At 44.1% G+C, this 21,458-nt stretch overlaps 1 protein-coding gene across 5 annotated transcripts in view; it reads right to left on the bottom strand.

Annotated features, from left to right (window-relative positions):
* Positions 1–21,458, bottom strand: part of LOC141112680 (uncharacterized) — a 170,866-nt gene that overhangs the window by 146,012 nt on the left and 3,396 nt on the right. For all 5 annotated transcript variants that reach the window (XM_073605677.1, XM_073605680.1, XM_073605676.1 and 2 more), the window contains exons 2-8: positions 18,699–18,903; positions 14,634–14,772; positions 13,402–13,535; positions 9,018–9,171; positions 8,008–8,121; positions 6,627–6,722; positions 4,316–4,456 (exon numbers count right to left, since the gene is read on the bottom strand). In XM_073605677.1, the coding sequence (XP_073461778.1) occupies positions 4,316–4,456; positions 6,627–6,722; positions 8,008–8,121; positions 9,018–9,171; positions 13,402–13,535; positions 14,634–14,772; positions 18,699–18,903 (983 nt within the window). The remainder of the gene's footprint in view (positions 1–4,315; positions 4,457–6,626; positions 6,723–8,007; positions 8,122–9,017; positions 9,172–13,401; positions 13,536–14,633; positions 14,773–18,698; positions 18,904–21,458) is intronic.

Genomic DNA, 21,458 nt, shown 5'->3' with positions numbered 1-21,458 from the left:
TCCGGCGCCGCCCACACTCAACTAAAGTGTAATATGCCTCTGTGTGTGTGAGGGGAGGAGCAGGAGAACACCGTGCTGCTTGATTTTTCCCTTCGTAACTTGTCCCGTGCGGCGCCAGCACCGCCCACTAATCTGAGGAGAATAGAAGTGGCCGGCCGTGCAGCTGTCTCTCTCTCTCTCTCATGAAACGCAGCCACTGTTGTACCCATTGATTACAGCCACTGTGCCCATAAATTCCAGCCACTGTACCATCAAACGCAGTCACTGTACCCATCGATTACAGCCACTGTGCCCATTAAACGCAGCCACTGTGCCATCAAGCCCAGCCACTGTACCCATAAATTGCCACCACTGTGCCCATTAAACACAGCCACTGTGCCCATCAAACGCAGCCACTGTACCCATAAATTGCCATCACTGTGCCCATTAAATGCAGCCACTGTGCCCATAAATTACAGCCACTGTGCCCATTAAATGCAGCCACTGTGCCATCAAGCCCAGCCACTGTACCCATAAATTGCCACCACAGTGCCCATTAAACACAGCCACTGTGCCCATCAAACGCAGCCACTGTACCCATAAATTCCCACCACTGTGCCCATTAAACTCCCGCCACTGTGCCCATCAAACACAGCCACTGTGCCATCAAACGCAGCCACTGTACCCATCAATTGCAGCCACTGTACCCATTAAACACAGCCACTGTGCCATCAAGCGCAGCCACTGTACCCATAAATTGCCACCACTGTGCCCATTAAACGCAGCCACTGTGCCCATAAATTCCCACCACTGTGCCCATCAAACACAGCCACTGTACCCATAAATTGCCACCACTGTGCCCATTAAACGCAGCCACTGTGCCCATAAATTCCTGCCACTGTGCCCATCAAACACAGCCACTGTGCCATCAAACGCAGCCACTGTACCCATCAATTGCAGCCACTGTGCCCATTAAACACAACCACTGTGCCATCAAGCGCAGCCACTGTACCCATAAATTGCCACCACTGTGCCCATTAAATGCAGCCACTGTGCCCATAAATTCCCACCACTGTGCCCATCAAACACAGCCACTGTACCCATAAATTGCCACCACTGTGCCCATCAAACGCAGCCACTGTACCCATCAATTGCAGCCACTGTGCCCATTAAACACAGCCACTGTGCCATCAAGCGCAGCCACTGTACCCATAAATTGCCACCACTGTGCCCATTAAACGCAGCCACTGTGCCCATAAATTCCCACCACTGTGCCCATCAAACACAGCCACTGTACCCATAAATTGCCACCACTGTGCCCATTAAACGCAGCCACTGTGCCCATAAATTCCCGCCATTGTGCCCATCAAACACAGCCACTGTGCCATCAAACGCAGCCACTGTACCCATCAATTGCAGCCACTGTGCCCATTAAACACAACCACTGTGCCATCAAGCGCAGCCACTGTACCCATAAATTGCCACCACTGTGCCCATTAAATGCAGGCACTGTGCCCATAAATTCCCACCACTGTGCCCATCAAACACAGCCACTGTACCCATAAATTGCCACCACTGTGCCCATTAAACGCAGCCACTGTGCCCATAAATTTCCGCCACTGTGCCCATCAAACACAGCCACTGTGCCATCAAACGCAGCCACTGTACCCATCAGTTGCAGCCACTGTGCCCATTAAACACAACCACTGTGCCATCAAGCGCCACCACTGTGCCCATCAAGCGCCACCACTGTGCCCATTAAACGCTGCCACTGTGCCCATCAAACGCAGCCACTGTGCCCATCAAACGCAGCCACTATGCCATCAAATGCAGCCACTGTAACCATCAATTGCCGCCAGTTTGCCCCATCAATTGCCGCCAGTTTGCCCCATCAATTCCTGCCAGTGTCCCCCCCCCGCCCGGCACTTACCTGTCTCAGGTCAGCGCGTTGCTCCACGCTCCCTCCGATCACAGCGCCTGTCGCTTCAGCCAATCAGGTGACAGGTAACCAGACCCAGTGCACCTGATTGGCTGAGAGGCGGGTCAGTGTTAGGGAAGCGATTTATTTGATTTCCTAACACAGCACTGTGTAAGCAGCGAACGCACAGCAGTGTAATATATATATATATATATATATTACATAGATAAGACACATATACAAGCACATAGGGCTTTATATATATATGTGCTTTTATATGTGTCTTATCTATATATAATGCACTCTTTAAATGTGCTTTAAAATGCATGGTTTTCCATTTTATGAACAAGAAAATAATGACGTTATGCTGTTGGGCTGGTATAATAATGCTATGGGGCTGGTATGACATTTTTTCCAGGGCTGGTTTTCATACCCAGTCCGGCCCTGCCTGGGAGCAACAGTCTGCAGGAGATACGCAGAGGAAGAGAAATAGTCTGCATGGTGTAATGCAGGAGAAGCGACTGTAGATATTATTTCTACATCAGTAATTCACGGCTCAACCTTTTGTTCTAATTCCTAAATATGATGGCAAGGCAATTGTTCCATGGGCATCCCATATTTCCTTTTCCCCAACCAAGTTATATCCCCCAATAAACAAAACAAAATGCAAATGACTGTTCATTGTCTCAGAAGTGATAGATGGAGGTCTGGCAGCAGGGTGACATGGTGGATGTTAGTTACTAGTAGCAACCAAGCGCTACAATTACAATAGTACCAAAAAATCCAAATGCATCCAAATTCCAGCAGAGTCCTTCCTGTATTAATCACTTTTTATACACCAGTATTCTTTATAAAATTTCATTTCCAATGTGTCTAATTTTAAGTGAATTTGCCACCTTAAACTGAAATTAAACTCATGAGATGTTTTGCCTCTCTGTTATGGAAAGGCAAATCCGCGCTGTTAGGCCTGTTTTAGGCCTGTTTCACATGGGCTTGTATAAGAGCAGTGTGAACAGCAAGCTTCGACAAAACATTTGCAGGGGTTTCTGTAAGCTTTGTTCAATATTTTAAACGTACCATTCAACTCTAGTTTGTTAAACACAGATCCTAATGGGAGTGATGATTGCCACTTTAAACAAGATGCTAGCAGGCTTCAGCACATCTTGAAGCTTCTTGAAAGCCTGCTAGCAGCTTGCTTAAAGTGGCAATCAGTACTCCCATTATGCATCCGCTCTTAATTGCATAACCCCCCCTCCCCCATATCAGGGAACTGATAACATCAGAGCTTGACATTCTGTAAAATCATTTATAAAATACTAGATATGTGTCAGCTCACTGTGAGTGTACAATGGAGCCCTCTGTAGACGGGCATCAGTATGGGCTAAACACAATCCTGTCAGCATCTTTTAAATCAGGAATTGTTTGAAATAAAATGGACTTCTGTTGGCCTTTAGACATACTTAGATTTATTTGTGTGTGTGCAATATATATATATATATATATATATATATATATATATATATATATAGGGCTTTTTTTCAGTGGGAACGTGACGGAACACAGTTCTGGCACCTCCAGCACTAAATGTACCGTGTGTAATGGTAAGGGGTGCCGGGGTGGGCTGAAGGGTCTAATAATGCAGGCTGCTGGGCGATCTATTGTTGCTGGAGCGGATCTATTTTTGAGTGGCGGTCTAGTGTTGCTGGGAGGTCTATTGTTGCTGGTGGGGGATCTATTGTTGCTGGGGGTCAATTATTGGTGGAAGAGATCTACTATTGACAAAGGGGGATCTATTGTTACTGGCTGCTGGAGAGTCTATTGAGGCTGGCGGCATCTGTTGTTGCTGCTGGGGTGGTATTTTGTTGTGGGGGTCCATTGTTGCTCGGGGGGGTGTATTTTTTTTTACCAAATCTATTGTTGCTGGGGGGGAGGGGTCTACTGCTGCTGGCTGTGAGGGATCTATTTTACTACTTTTCTTGCTATCATTAACAAATTCAAAACAAATTACTTGGCACCACAAAATGATACTTGGCTCTGTATCCTCTAAAAGGGGCAGTACTGGGAGGTGGGTGGGGGATGAAACCAAGGAACGTTGCTCAGGGGTGGGTAATGGGTGGAGACGATAAGTGACTCAGAAAAGGTAGGGGGGAGTTCCTACACCTATTCTCTGAGAAAAAAAGCCCTGAATATATATATATATATATATATATACACACACACACACACACACACACTATACACACATAGAAGCACTACATTGTTTTCTTATTATGTTACATAGCATTATTATTTAACAAACATTTAATATGGTGCACCCAGGACACAGGATTTGAAAAGCATTAAATGGTAGAGTTCCCCTTTACACACTCGTGGAGCCACCCGCAATCTATATAATTGAAACCGTACGGAGCCTCTTACCGCGAGGAGAATCCAGCCGAATTCCTGCTCCGCCACACCTGTTATGAATGGAACCGGATTGTTTTCTTTTTCTGCCGAGATCTGCTCTGCAGGTTTTGGGAAGAAGACGCCATCGACAGTGGCTGGGGGAGCCACAAATTTCTGCAGGGACGTAAAATGGAAGTGTTATTCATGGGGAAACCCCAATCCCAGAGCATGCTGAAACAGGTCACTTACTATTGTTTTTTTGGTGGTTTTTAATGGTGTAAAGGGCTTTAAAAAAAAAAGGAAAAAAAATGGCCCTTCATTATTTGGGGACATGACCACAGATATTGAGGAACCCCAACTCTTTTTTTACCAAAAAAGTCAAGTAATTGTGTCAGTGCCAGGATGGTGTTCACATGACTATTAGAAAACTATACTATGTCATTTTTTTTTACCAAAGAAAACTTTACCCAATTGGTACACATGGTGAGATATCTGACTAATTTCAACAAATTCAGCAAAAATGTCAGTTTGAATGAAGCCACACCACCAGATCAACATACAAACGTTGCTCTCTATATCTGCCAAACATGCCTGAGTGGAACAGGAAGACCCCCTAAAAAATTGGCAAACCTCAGAGTGTGGTGTATTTTGGTTTTGTGCTGCCCTAGGCAAGACTAAAATTGCCCCCCCCATCTAAATTCTCCCCCCCCCCCCCTCCCTGTCTGTTGACACCCACCGCCATTCGATCCGATCCTGTCTGCCAAAAACAGACGGATGGGGGAGATCTATTTACCATCGGTCTTGCGGATCGGATGGGATGGCAGTCTGATGGAAATGGAAAGGCGGTCCTGTCCATTTACATAGATAGAGGAGAGCAGACTGTCTGCTCTGCATAGCGGACAGATCCCCCCCACTGAGCAGGCAGATCTACTTTACAGAGCCAATCCATGTGCAATATTATTGTTTTAAATTTCTATTGTTCATTTAAAAAAAAAAAAATTACACTTCTTTTTTTTTTGGGGTGGGGGGCGGCTTTGGAGAGACATTGGGGGTCTAAACAGACCTCTAATGTCTTTGAGACAGGAACTGAAGACATTCCCTTTCTCTGCAGCCTGAGCGGCACTGTATAATGAAATAGGAGTCTAGATAGAGACTCCTATTCATTCATAAAATGAAATACAGTAAAACCTTGGATTGCGAGCATGATTTGTTCCAGAAACATGCTGGTAAACCAAAGCACTTGTGTATCAAAGCGAATTTCCCCATAAAAAATTATGGAAACTCAGCTGATTTGTTCTGCAACCATTTATTCATAAGTCCTTGAAGTGGCAGGGAGAGGGAGCCTGGGGGGGGGGGGGGGGGCTGAAAATTGCCGCTCAGTATACACCCCTTTATCCATTAGGTTTGGTGTAGGGCCGTAGATTAAAAAAAAAATTCTGAGGGTTGGTTCAGCCCGCAGCTGAGCTGCATTTTTACCTGCAGTGGTATCAATATAAAGTTCATGACACCCCAAATGCAGGTCGCAAATGCAGCGTGTTTGCCCACATGGTACAAAAGTACCATGCAATGGGGTTGCAGTGAGTTTGCAAAAGTAGTAGATGGACCACTTTTGCTGCGGTGTGGCACGATTTCAGCCAATTCAAAATGAATAGGCTGAACTTGAACCGCACAGAACTGCATGTGAATCGCACAGCACATGCCTGTGTGATTCCCGGTGTGAACCGGCCCTTAACCATCTCTGAAAGCAGCAAACTGTCCACCCCATTGTGAATATAGTGTGAGCTGTAGAAGATTGCAGACTGGATCAGAGCCAACAGCACTCACATTGATTATTAGCAGTCAGTGAGAGGACTCCTGTTATGTGATGTAGTTGGTATGTTGTTCTCATGCCCTCCTCGCATAGACCATGCTCTCTCCCTTTCCTGCCATTAATTTAGGTTTTGCGACTTCTGCCCTGCTTTTGCCAACTTTCAAACACAGCCTGTTGCTGTGAGGCTCATCTGTGTTCTCCTTGTCACAAAGACAGAGCACCAGTAGCAGGCAAGAGTCACTGAGCATGGTGGAGAGATGTAATCTGAAGCAGCCTGAAAGAAGAAGGAGGGAGAAGGGGGAACTGCAGAATGACACAGATTGCCCATGTTCCCAGTCTGGATGATAGCAGAACTGCACCTTGCACACTGCATAAGGGGGTTGGGTTGAAACTGTGCGTTATGTTTTTTATCAAACTGTCCCTATGAGGGATGTTTGGCAACTCTGCTCAGTTCAGACCCCCCTGACCCCCTACCCTACCTACGCCCCTAGTATCCATCTATGAAGGGATATTATATAGGTGAATATACAGTACCAAAGCAGCACTTATAGAAAGGATTTCCTCTTCAGATTTTGCCTTCATGCAATCCACCAATGACGCCAGATCACAGCCAGAAATATTGGCGATTATCTACAACAACAAGATGGTGTCTGATTACAGGACAGCGGAAACTTAGTCAGGTGTGATGTCATTTCTGAATAGATGAAAATTCTTATTTTAATGTAGAACCGTTTAGGGACACGAACAGCATAATATTCACCTTCTTACCAACTGCCTTCCTGCAGCGAGCTTCCCTTCCCATCTCCTCATCTCTATCCTCTCTCCCCCATCTCTATCCATTTCTATCTGCTATCCCCATCTCATCATCTCTATCCTCTCTTCTTCATCTCTATCCTCTTCTCCCCAGCTCCTCATCTCTATCCTCTATCCATCATCTTTTCTCTATCCTCACTCTCTCTTATCTCTATCCTCTCTTTCCATAATCTCTTTTTTTTCCCATTCTCCTCATCTCTATCCTCTCTTCTCCTCCTCATCTCTGGCCTTTCTTCTCTTGTTTTCATCTATCCTCTCTCCCAATCTCCTCACCCCTATCCTCTCTCCATCTCCTCATCTCCATCCTCTCTCACCATCTCTATTCTCTTTTTCTTCTCCTCATCTCTACCCAGGGCTGCCTTAATAGCATCATGCTCAGTAATGCTCTGGGGCCCCTGGGCAAAGTAATGCTCTGGGGCCCCTACCAGCCTGGCCCAATTTACACACTTACTCTCACAGTACAGGGGGAGTCAGGAGGGCACAATACTCTGATCAAGAGGGTCCTGGGACATAGCCATCTCGGGACAGCTTAGTAAAAAGCGTGACTGTCCCAGAAAATCGGGGACAGTTCACAAGTATGATGTAATGAAAAATCATCATGAGGCCCCCATGCACCCGGAGCCCCTGGGCAGTGCCCCGGGGTTCCCATGCATTAAGACAACCCTGTCTCTATCCTCTTTTTCTTCTCCTCATCTCTATCCTCTCTTCCCATACCCTCATCGCTATCCTCTTCCCTCCTTCCCTTAATATATATATACTACACACATACATGCATGTGTCTGGTAACATTCGATGTCTTTCTGAGATTATCCAGGCATGCACTCCTCCACTTGTGAAAATCTGACTCTTTGTAGGTAGCGCTGCGTGTGACAGTTCTGTAAGATTTGCGACAGATTCCAATCCATCATTCTGAGGTATACACTAATCTATTGCACACTTGGACATTTGTCACACTGCCGAGAAAAAGACGTCTGCAGAGTATCTATGACGCGCTTTAGGACTTCCCATAGTTGTCTTTCAGTAACAACCAAATGAGGTGATTTCACAGCGAAGAAATGTTCTGTGCAGATATTGTGTATTCTCCATCAACATTGGGACTTACATTCTGCACAAAGCTGGCCTCCTCAGCTGACTTGGCAACCAGCCCTGGAAGAATGGCCACACCGCTCTCAGCGATGGCTCGGTGGAACAAGCCCTTGGCTAGTGGGGACAAGACCTATCAGGAAAAGACAAGAAAATATTAGTTAAAATTTATCACACCCAGGAAACCGTACATTCAAGAGAACCTGTTAGAATAGAAATATGGGAGCCAACATTGGTGACCTATCCGTAGCTCCAGGGCTGTCATCCTCATCCATGCTCTATTATGTTGAGTAAACTAGTACTAAAAAAATATGGAGGCTGTTGCTGACCTCCTTAAGAAAATGCTAGTTTCCTTGTTGTTTGTGCTCCTGATACTTTGAGAAGCTGCCCTGGACCAGTATGAAGATCAGAACATTGACATCAGAACTCCTCATCTGCTTGTTCCAGGTCAAAGACTTATGCTGCGTACACACGAGCGGACTTTGACAGACTGAACTCCGAAGGACTTTTCGACGGAGTTCCAATGAAACGGACTTGCCTACAAACGATCACACCAAAGTCCGACTGATTCGAATGTAATGACGTACGACCGGACTAAAATAAGGAAGTTCATAGCCAGTAACCAATAGCTGCCCTTGCGTCGTTTTTGGTTCATCGGACTAGCATACAGACGAGCGGATTTTTCGATAGGACTCGAGTCCGTCGGAAAGATTTGAAACATGTTCTATTTCTAAAGTCCGTCAGATTTTTCAACAGAAAAGGTCCGATGCAGCCCACACGCGATCGAATTGTTTTGACCTTTGCTGTCAAAAAGTCTGGTCCTGTGTACACAGCATTAGAAGTACTAAAGCCATTGGATGAGCATGACTGCAGCCAAGGATCATATTTTCATAAAAGGTCACTGGCTTGTTCCAGCTTGGTGACTCGCCAGGTAGTGAAGGGAGGATGAGGATGATAGTTTTGGAGCCGGTACTTTTACAAGCAAGTCAGAATTGGAGGTGCCTCCAAATTTACTTTTTCTATACTTACCAATGCAGAGACACTGACCCCACCGGCCGACTCTCCGAATATGGTGACGGAGTCTGGGTCACCCCCGAAATTTGCGATGTTCTCTTGCACCCAGCGCAGCGCCTCCACCTGATCCAGGAATCCATAATTTCCAGGAGCTTGGCTGTCCCCAGAGCTAAGAGATGACAGAGGTCATGTGAGAAGTCTATAGAAAATGATCTCCTAGTGGAAAGTGACACCCCCTAATGGAGCCAGTCTCCTCCTCTGCTTCCAGTAGTCAAGCAGGTTGTACTCAAATGAGGAGTTAGCTCTACTCACCTATCAGAGCGCTCAAGGAATGAACATTACAATTTATTAGTTGGGTACGAGATGAAAAATACACAAAAGATTGAACCTTTAGCAAAAACAGCAAGTCAAGGTATTCAGCTGTTCTAGAGATACAGGCACCTGAAATTTCTATGTAAATCTCCACTTTTCCTGTAAAAAGTCAAGCCAGGTCCCGCCCCCTATGATCTCCCGAGTCTCGCTATTGGTGCTTTTATCGCTTGGTATCTTTAATCCAGATTAATATTGTCAGGCACAGCTACCCATGCCATGAGTAAATTCATCTGTGAACTAGAACTGTGCACAACCATAGTTCTGTGACTGCGCTGTCACTGACTTATAATAAATAAAATATCAGCATGGTTCTCAATTATGCGATAGCTGTGACAGCCAATCACAACAATCACAATTTTCCAGCAATGTTTTCCAACCTACAGATGGAACTGTGGCTCTCTTGCTGTGAAAAAAAGATTCAGTGTTAGAAAGTATTAAAGTATGTTAAAAAAAATAAATACATTGTAAAAAAAAAAAAAAAAGAAAGATTTACCCCCCTTGATGATTTGCGATACGGCACTGTGTTTAACTGACAATTGCGTGGTCGTGTGACACTGTACCAAAATAAAATTTATATAATTTTTTTCCCACAAATAGAGCTTTCCTTTGGTGGTATTTAATCACCACTGGATTATTTTTTTTTTTGCGTATTAAACAAAAAAAGACCGACAATTTTCAAAAAAAAATATTTTTTACTTTCTGCTCTAAAACATATCCAATAAACATCTAATTTCTTCATAAATTTAGGCCAATATGTATTCTGATACATACTTTTGGTTAATAAAAATCCCAATAACCGTACATTGATTGTTTTATGCGAACTTTATAGCATCTACTAACTATTGGATATATTTATGGAATTTTTTTTTTTTAATACTAGTAATAAAGGGATGGCAATATTGCGGTGGACAATCGGACACTGACACTTGACATTTTGTGGGAACCTGTGACACTATTACAGTGATCACTGCTAAAAATATGCACTGTAATGCCCCGTACACACGGCCGGACTTTCCGACGTAAAATGTGCGATCGGAGCTTGTTGCCGGAAATTCCGACCGTGTGTAGGCTCCATCGGACAGTTTCCATCGGAATTTCCATTGCACAAAATTTGAGATCTGGTTCTCAAATTTTCCGACAACAAAATCTGTTCGCGCATCCGTTCTGATCGTGTGTACACAATTCCGACGTACAAAGTGCCACACATTCCCGGAATCAAGCAGAAGAGCCGCACTGGCTATTGAACTTAATTTTTCTTGGCTCGTCGTACATGTTGTACGTTACCACGTTCTTGACGTTCGGAATTTCCGACCAACTTTGTGTGACCGTGTGTATGCAAGACAAGTTTGAGCCAACATCCGTCGGAAAAAATCCATAGATTTTGTTGTCGGAATGTCCAATCAATGTCCGATCGTGTGTACGCGGCATTACTGTACTAATGTCACTGGTTGGGAAGGGGTTAAATATCTAGGGCAATCAAAGGGTTAACTGTGTGCCTAGCCAGTGTTTTTGTGACATGTGTTAGGTTTTTTTTACTAAGGGAAGAGGTGGATTTTGTTCCCTCCTTTGCAGGAACACAAAAGCCATCCCTTCCCCCCCAGTCAGAACTAAGATCTGTCTGTCTTACCGACGATCGGCGGGTGCCGGTGGACATCCATTGCCTGGCACCCACAGATCGGCTTCTGCTGTGAATAAGTGATTACATTTGTTAGTATAAAATAAAAACAAGTTGTTTTTTTTCCCAACATTTTCGTCTATTAGAGCAGTAAAATTAAAATAAACATTTTTTTTACATTTTAGTCCAGGAGTCAACTCATTAAAAAAATTGGCGTAGAATAAAATACATTTTTTAACATTTTAGTTTATAAGTCAACTCGCCAGATGTCAGCAACATTGCCAGCATTCCTTGTGCAGGTTCATCAGAGCTCAGGTCATCAATCTATGAGGGGCCCCTCTACCATCACATTCAAGGCTGAAGAGCAGGACTGGAGGAGAGAGTTCTTAACCCTTTGCATACATACACTATACAGCAGGAACAGAGCCTCTTAACCGCCTATCATAGCAAAACTCTCACTCCCTGGATTAATTTCCATCACATGTGACCAGAGGTGTAGCTTGAAGCTTGTGGGCCCCGATACAAAAGTTGATTACGATTGTATTTTTACAATTTTTTTTTTAGGAGCCCCGTTGGGGGGCTTTGTTGAAATATCAGGAGTCTGATTTTTCACGTTTGAGACAGAGAAAGGAGACAGAGGACACAGACCTCAATCTCCATCTCTGCAGCCTCAGCTGCACAGAATAAATTGTCAGGAATGTATACAGCAGGGGCGGACTGACCATTGAGCCACTCGGGCACTGCCCGAGGGCCCTGGGTCACTAGGGGGCCCCATCAGGGTTGCAAGCCTCAGTAAAACCAGGTACAGTATGTATAAATCTGTGGTTTTTTTACATCTATCTGTGTATACTGTGTGTACATGTATGTGTATACTGTGTGATTGTATACTGTGTGTGTATACTGTGTGGCCCCATAATCTCTGATTGCCGGGGGGCCCCATAATCTCCTGTTGCCCGGGGGCACCATGAGTTATCAGTCCGCCCCTGGTACACAGCCTGCCATTCATTCACAAACTGAAGCTACAGTTATGAATGGACACAGCAGGGATCTGTACCGAAAAGGAAGAGTCTGGTAAATTACATATTTACCGACCCGTTCCCTGCTCTCCATCCTGAAACATCCCAGTAGTGCTGTGGGATGGGGGTGGGGGTGAGGACTAGGGGAGCACACAGGGGGCCTGGGCAGCAGGAAATAAGAGTACCTAGGTCAGGAGGGGCGGCAGGTACAGGAACCAATAACCAATCCCCTCCATTTTCCTCCTGCAGCCGCAGGGACAGGAGAAGCAGGAGAAAAATGGAGCGGAACAATTCCTCCATATGCTGCCCAGTACCGCCCCTCCTGTTCAGGTGGCAAATGGAATGTGACAAGGAAGTCGCACGGGGGGTCACCATTGTGACCCTTGACGCTACGCCAGTGCATGTGACCTACCATAGACTGACACCCAACACCTATTGAGGATCACTCAAATATTTGTTGAACTGATTCCTTACCGGATTCCACACCACCCTTTTCTCTTGTTACCCTTTCAAACCACCACCACAAAGCATTCCTGCAACTAGTGTACACAGAACTGAAAGCAGGGCGTGTTTTCTAGTCATCACCATTAGTGCACCATTATTAAAGGGCCCCAATAATAGCTAGCAGAAGAAACCATCCAGAGACTGTTCCTCCTATTTTCCTCTATTTGCTTAAATCATACCAGTTGTGATCTATTTGGGTTTGTTAGGTCTAAAGTTACCATTAAGCTACCACTTGGTACACCTTTGGTGATCCTGTTAAAGCAGATTTTGGTGGATGGTGGAGAACTAGGCCCAAGTATAAGCTTTAGCTATTGCACATGTAAGATTTTGATTTTGAAGATTTTTTTTTTTTTCACACTTCAACTGAGTTGGTCCATTTTCTTGAGACGAGGTTTGTGGGAAAGAAACCTGGAGTTGTATGAATGTAACTGGGTGTGTCAAAGGGGCAGAGGTACCAACACAGTCAAGACTAGCTTCAGAAGACCCCTTGAACTAGTGGCTCCTTATGGGGCGTGCCATCTAAATTTATAAAAACTGCAAGCAAAGTAAAATGTAAAGTATAATAAGCATTGTTATTACAATTTAAATAAACAAAAGTTTAAAGTACTAACAAAGTTAGAAGATTAGATAGACAAATTAATCTAGAGTTTGCACTAAAGTTGTGAAGTTAATCGGTCTATAATAATGCTTTGGTTTGGGCACTGAGGCTTCAGTGAGATCAGACCACCAAGACGTTAATGTGATGGGGTACCTATAGGCCAACAGGCTTGGAGGGCGAGAGGAAGCGGAGACAAACTTGACTTAAAGGAAAAAGTTGAGATCTGCCTAGAACTTCAGCTGCCTAAATCTCTGGACCCAACAATTGTTTTGAGAGATGTGTATGGTACATTACCTTAAGAATCCCATAATCCCCAGGCGGTACTGGATGGATACGATGATGACATTTTCATGGGCACTCAGCGCAGAACCCTCAAACATCATGGCTCCTCCCATAATTAATCCACCTCCATGAATAAACACCATCACCTGGAGAGAATCAATAAAGGGTCAATAACCTTCGGTCCTTAATGCAGGTCACCTTCCTTTATATCAGTAAAGGATGGATTCACACACATTCATACACCCGTACTGAGTGCGATAACCATGATCTGCAAATATGGTGACATTAGCGGGAACCAACAGTGAGCTGGGCCCTAAAAATCAAGTGCACTGCCACAGTGACCGGTCTGTGCCATCATAGCACGATCTACTCAGCTGGTAATGGAAGCCATTTTTAGAAATGTATAAAAAAAAAAATACATTTGAATGGAGGGGGATTAGAACACCTGTCAGTTATTATTACTGTCTGTTATCCTATTTGTTCTGTTTACCATTATCATCGAAGGTGAAAATATAAGAAAATCCCTAATTTTGGGTTGTCCCCAGAACAGGAATAGGGGGGAAATCTTTCAATGGGGATACTAGTTCTAGTGACAACCAGGGATTTACTCACGTTGAAGAGCTTTCCTCTCACTTCCTGTTTTGACTATGGAACAGGAAGTGAAAGGAGATCTCCCCAATGGGTCAAAGATGGCAAAAAACTGACAGAGGTTATAACCCTCCCTTACTCTATCCAAAATGATTCAAAACAAAAAAAACACTGACACTCAAAATACTTAATTATGGCATCATATGACTTCCTGGCAGCTTGCATTCTCAGAGGGAAAACTAATCAATAGCAACCTCATTATCTCTTTAATGACAGGTTCCCTTTAAACTGCCACTACTCTTCACAACAGGTAAACTTTCATATCAACCTGACAGCAAAAACTGTGCTAATGCCGGTTCCTGAAATATCAGAAGGAAAAAGGTACAGACCCTTGTTTATAATACAGTATCTTGGGGCTGTCTGTAAACTGCAGCTTTGACAGTTTCACGTTTCAGGTAGGTAGGCTCAGGGAGGTGGACATGTGACCATACAAAGAAGTGCCTGCTGGATTCTACAAGCCGTCAGAGTCATGAACAAAGGAAATATTGTACAGATATACTGTACATTGGCCATCACAACGGCTCAATAAAATGTTTTCTGACGACTTCTACAATCCAGCAATACCTCCCATAATCTGAAGCACCTCTGGAACTCACGGGTAGTTTGGCATTCTGTCCGCGGTCAGCAGGAGTGAAGACATTGAGGTACAGGCAGTCCTCAGATGTGGGTGGGAGCTTGAGTTTAGCTTTGATCAGATCTATAAGCATTTCCATCCCTTCCGTGTTCTGCAGACACCTGAAAGAGAAAATATGGAAATCAGCTCAGAGCAAATTGAGGATCTCAGGGAGAGGGGACCCCACACATTGTACATTGTAATATATTATTCTATTAACACCACTTGAAGACCAGACTTTCTGGCATTTAGAACCCCCAAACATATATATATATATATATATATATATATATATATATATATATATATATATATATGTGTGTGTGTGTATTTTTCTTTTTGCAGAGACTAGGGAATAAAATGGCGATCGTTGCAATTTTTTATGTCACATGGTATTTGCGCAGCGGTTTTTCAAATGCAATTTTTGGGGAAAAATTAAAGAATAAAACACAATATATACACCCCAATTTTTTTTTTTTTTAATGTGAAAGATGTTACGTTGAGTAAATAGTTACACTTTAAAACTGCACAAGCTTGTGGAATGGTGAGAAACAATGGTACTTAAAGTTTTACACCCACAACAGTAAAATCAGTCTGTATATGCAGTAAAGCATGCTTGTTATACTCACTGTGGAACCTAAGGGGTTAATCCGCATTGTGAAAAAATGCTGTTTGATCCAGTCTTCTCTGATCCTCCCCTTCTTCCATTGATAATTTCCTAATAACACAGAGCCTATGGAGTCAGGCTGCACATGGTCAGTTTGGTGTGTATTGCTAGAGAACTTTTTATTTTTCTTGGGAGGCTGCATGTGATCAACACAGGGCCAATCCACACTGTCCACACAGAGGGTCAGGGGCCCCGCAGTCTGATAAACAGTTAAAAAAACTCCTCCTCCAAGCTTTAACCAGTGCTTGGCTGAACACTGATATAAGTCACAAGACTGCTATATACTGCTGATGAGAAAAGGTATTTAGCAGTTTATATTCACTAAAAAAATTGCATTTCCATGTTCTGTGTACTGTGTGAGACCAGATATAGTGAATGCAGGGTCCTGGGTTTAGTAGCACTTTAATCTACAAAGGCGGCGCTTTAACATTTTTTTACAGGTTACCTGTTTAGATTTACAGAGGAGGTCTAGTGCTAGAATTATTGCTGTCGCTCTAATGTTCACGGTGAGCTCCCTCTCACTTCTCTAGACATGTGCAGTTAGTTTCAAATCAAATTTCAGACAAATTCTTCATTATTCAGATGTATCCCAATTACCGAATGACAATAGGAATAAACGTAAATGAATCCAAAATAATGAAACAAAATTTTGGATGAAATTCGAATTCAAATAGTTTTTGAACAGCATTAGAATTGTTTTTAAAAATCGCATTCAAAGAGAATAAAATAGAATAGAAAATAAAGGAATAGAATAGAACAGAATAGAATAGAGTAAAACAGAACAGAATAGAAAAATATAGAATAGAAAATAAAAAGAGATAGAAAATAAAGGGATAGAATATAAAGAATAGAATAAAACAGAAAAAATAGAATAAAATAGAAAACAAGGGAATATAATATAAAAAAATAGAATAGAATAAATTAGAAATAATACAACCATCTTCTGAAACTTAAATTGGGATAGAATAGAAAAAAAAAACAATAGTATATAAAGAATATAATCTTCTTCCGAAATTCCAGTTTCTAATCTAATACATTTGGATCCATATAGAAAAGAATAGAATAGAAGAGAAAAGAAAAGTAGAATAGAATATAACCGTTTCCCAAAATTAAAATAGAATAAAATAGAAAAATATAACCATCTATTGAAATTCAACTAGAATACATTTGAATAGAATAGAAAATAAAATAGTAGAATTCAAAAGAATAGAACAGAATAGAATAGAAAAAAAAAACAGAATAGAAAGAATCTAACAATATAACCATCTCTGAAAATCGAATAGAAAAAATTTGAAATCGAATAGAAAAGAATATAGTAGTATATAAAACAAACAATAGAATAGAATTAAATAGAAAGAATATAGCCATCTTCCAAAATTAGAATTTTTCAAATAGAATAAATTCAATACCAAATGGAATTCGAATATATGAAATTAATTCTGAACACGAATTAAAGGGGTTGTAAAGGTTCCGTTCAAAAAAAAAAAAACAAAAAAAACCCGTCATACTTACCTCCTCTGTGCAGTTGGTTATGCACAGAGTGGCCCTGATCCTCCTCTTCTGGGGTCCCTCCGCAGCACTCCTCTTCTCAAGTGTCCCACCGGAGAAGCGCTCTCCAACAGAACACCCGTGCGAGCGCGCTCTCGTGCCCTGCTGCTGCGTCTGTTGACACAGCAGGACTCGGCTTCGTCCCCTGGCGCGTGCTTCATTGGATTTGTTTGACAGCAGTGGGAGCCAATGGCTGAGATGCTATCAATCTATCCAATCAGGACACGAGACACCGACCGGAGCTGGTATGCTCGTTCCCATTGTGGGAATTACAGGGCTAACAAATTTTTTTGTTCTGCACATGTCTAACCTTCTCTTTTACAAGCAGAGCTATTTATTTATTTTTGTACCTTTCTCAGAGAAAACATCCCCTCACTTCCCCCTTTCTCCCCTAGGCAAGAATGCCATTTGGGGGACCAGCAGCCTCCTAGGATGCCCAGCCCTTGCATCCCAGGCAGGTGCCACCCCGTGTCATTAGATTAAATGTACATCCAGATCCGCTGGCATATAGTGCATATATAATATTATAGACCAGTGGTTCTCAACCTTCCTAGTGCTGTGACCCCTTGATAAAATTTCCCAAGTTGTGGGGACCCCGAACAGTAAAATTATTTTCGTAGCGTGGGTTGTCAGCACCCAAGGCAACGCAAGTAATTTGCGCCCCTAACCCACGGACATTTAGCGCTCCCTGAGTCCCTTCCACTCGTACAGTATTAAAACCCCTTATGGTACATTTTAGAATATACCACTCTCTCTTTGTTCTCCTTTTATCTCTCTCTATCCTAATTTCTTGTTTTTTTTCCCCATCCCTCTCTCTAGCCATCTTTCTTGTTCTCCTATTCTTTCTCTCTCTTTTTCTTTGTTCCTCCCCCTCTTTTCCTCTCCCTTCCATGTATTCTCTATTTTTATTCCTTCTCTTACTCCTTGGTGGGGGGGTGGGGGGGAATGGGATGAGTGGCAGTGCTGGGGGGTTAGATGGGTTAAGTAGTGTTACTCACTCACTGTGTCTCCGGCTTCACTGTGTCTCTGACTTTGTGGTGTCTCAAGCAGTGACACCTATGCCAAAATCAGGAGATAGGGTCTCCTCCAACCCCTCCCACTTCACATTCCTCACCAGTCAGCTGACCTCTAGTCTCTGCCCCCCAGCCATACCGTGAACTGAATGGGCGGCTGCGAAGAGGCTGAGTGGGCGGCTGTGGGCTCCAGGCACAGCCCAGGATTCGGTGACCCCTGGCAAATCATCATTCGACCCCCAGGTTGAGAACCACTGTTATAGAGCTACTTATTCCAAACTGAAGAGAGGTTTCAGGGTGTCAGTGCAGTATATGGAAACCATGACTTCTATGGAGTTAGCCTTTCCTGTGTTCTATTGTCTCATCTTGGAGCCCGTAGTTTTCCGCCATTCCATGGGCAGACGCAATTTTAAAGCGTGACATGTTAGGTATCTATTTACTTGGCGTAACATCTTTCACATCATACAAAAAAAAATTAAAAATTGGGCTAGCTTTAGGGGTTTGTTTTCTTTTAATTCATGAAAGTGTTTTTTTACAAAAAAATAGCATTTGAAAAACCACTGCGCAAATATCGTGTGACATAAAAAATTGCAACACCCACCATTTTATTCTATAGGGCCTCTGCTAATATATATATATATATATATATATATATATATATATATATATATATGTAATTTTCTAGCAAAAAAAGTAGATTTTTACATGTCGGAGCAAAGTGTTAGAATTTTAGAATTGGCCCGAGTGGCAAGTGGTTAAGACAGTTGGTGTCCCTAAACAGCATCTGGCCAAGCAACTCCTCTTCCCCCGGTGTACTTACATGGGAGGCGGTTCGGTGGCCTCTCTCACCCCATTCCAGCTTTCTGGGGGTCCTGATGCTGCAAAACGTAGCGGTCCCACTGGAGGCTTAGCGAAAGGGACCCCATAGAAGGCATGAACCTGTCTGTCCGTTTCTTTGACCGTCACCGTTTTGCCGTGCAGTTTGCCGTACCGTGTACCCACCAGAGGTCTTCCATCCTCGCCTCCTGCCATCAAAGCAAAGACACAATTCACTGAGTGATATCACTGTGCAAGGAAGGGAGCAGGAAAATGGTGTGTAGGTGGGGTGCAGGGAGTGCGGCGACAATAATTCACATAGTCAAGTGCAACAAAAAATTTGTATTAAAGTGATGCAGCAACAATTCACAACCAACCTGGTGGGGCTGCAATCCAGTTGGATACACTCACAGTAACAACGATGTGATGTAGTAATGACCATGTCTATTGAGAGAGGATACAATGTAGCCTGGCAGTCTTGTGCCCAATCAGGAAAGTATCCAGAAGAGATGTGACCCTACGATTTCCCTCCTCATCAGGAACCTTTCCCTAGCACTATTACTGACAGGGTACCTGTCCCTACTCTACCAACTCACCACAAGCGCACCATCCCTGGGAGCCAGGGCCCTAAAAAGGCTCTGCCTGACCCAAGATGGTCGCTACAGCCACATGGTGTGGCAGCATCCAATCTAATGGCTTCCCCAGTGAACCAGGAAGCCATAGAAGATCCATGTTCCTCTTGACTCTTCTTCCAACTGCAGTACCGATGCAGATAGTGCCACCTGCAGTGGAGAAAGTAGACTGCACCTGCCTACAGTTGGCTGAGCATGAGCAAGAGGGATCATGCTCAGACAACTACATTAGCCAGCAGAACTTCTGCTTCCTATCGCCTAGTTGGTCAGAGCGGAAAAGGGAACCTCTTTAAGATGCCGGCGCAGAGGAAAGAAGATAGCGGGTGAAACCGGCTGGGGTGAGGACTGTGCTGGATTGTGGGACAGGCGAGTGGCTGCTTTTCATATGTCAGCAGCTACAGTTTTTACCTGTGCGCACTCAGCCCCCCACCTCACACCTGTGCGCACTCAGCCCCCCACCTCACACCTGTGCACACTCAGCCCCCCCCATACCCGTGTGCACTCAGCCCCCCTTCCCACACCTGTGTGCACTCATCCCCCCTCCCCACACCTATGCGCACTCAGCCCCCCTCACACCTGTGCGCACTCACCCCCCTCCCCACACCTATGCACACTCAGCCCCACTCCTCACACCTGTGCGCACTCAGCCTAGAGTTGCCACCTCATCCCTTTAAACCCAAACACATATGAATTACACAGGTTCTGAGGCTAATGAAATGCAGATAAGGCACCAAGTGAGTTTAATTACCACCTTAATCAGCCACAGAACCTGTGTAATTAATATGTGTTCGGGTTTAAAGGGATGAGGTGGCAACTATAACTCAGCCCCCCTCACACCTGTACGCACTCAGCCCCCCTCCTCATACCTGTGCGCACTCAGCCCCCCTCACACCTGTACGCACTCAGCCCCCCCATACCTGTACGCACTCAGCCCCCCCATACCTGTACGCACTCAGCCCCCCCATACCTGTACAAACTCAGCCCCCTCATACCTGTACGCACTCAGCCCCCCATGCCTGTACACACTCAGCCCCCCCTCATACCTGTACGAACTCAGCCCCCTCCCCTCTCATACCTGTACACACTCAGCCCCCCCATACCTGTATGCACTCAGCCCCCCTATACCTGTATGCACCCAGCCCCCCCATACCTGTATGCACTCAGCCCTCCCCATACCTGTACACACTCTGCCCCCCCTCATACCTGTACGCACTCAGCCCCCTCCCCCCTCATACCTGTACGCACTCAGCCCCCTCCCCCCTCATACCTGTAAGCACTCAGCCCCCTCCCCCCCCATACCTGTACGCACTCAGCCCTCTCACAGTAATTTTTTCACAGGAGACTGGGCAACTGCTTTAAACAGCAAGGTCCATGTGGACTGTGCACTGCCTGTTCTGTAGGACTATATACAGAATTTCTAGCAATGTCAAATGAAAATTCTTATAAAAATCTTTGGAAAATGTATATGAAAATTCTCCAAAAAGAAATTCAAATGTCGCTCGAAAGATTTCATTTGCTTTTAATATTCGTTTTTGGAGTGAATGGATTTTACCAAGCAAGAACCACATACACGGTTAGAAATTTGTTTGTTCAAGAAAACGTTTCCATCCTGATCCTTCGAATTTTCTTAAAACTGCGGTTGAAAACAAACTTCAATTTGACCCGACTAATGATAAGAAAAATGAACAAACTTTCTGAGCACATGTAGTTGGCAGTTGGAGGATTTGAATGTTTTAAATGTAGTAAATAGAATTTATTTTCTGGGGGTTTTTTTATATGTACAAAACATTCCGTGTCCCTCCTTTGCTCACATGGCGTGTATGAGATCTCAGTGTTTGCACTCGGAATCCCCGGCCTCACCTTTGGCCCAATGCCTGGCTACATGTACATGTAGATATAGATAGAGCTCTTCAAATGTTCCAAAGGTCTGCAGTGCCATATAGGGGACAAAAAAGTAGAAGCCCGCTACCAGGGCAAAGTTTGGCTCTGCTGAGCTTTGGCATGCATGTGAAGCTTGCATACACCTGCAAATGATGCTGAGTCACCAACGATCAGATTTCTCTGACCCAACACCCCCAGGTCACATGACCAGCGAGCATTGAAAAGGACAATGCAGTCACTGTTTATCCCTG

Source organism: Aquarana catesbeiana, linkage group LG11 (assembly GCF_042186555.1).
Source record: "Aquarana catesbeiana isolate 2022-GZ linkage group LG11, ASM4218655v1, whole genome shotgun sequence".
Lineage (NCBI taxonomy): Eukaryota > Metazoa > Chordata > Amphibia > Anura > Ranidae > Aquarana > Aquarana catesbeiana.
This window is presented reverse-complemented; position numbering and strand designations above follow the sequence as displayed.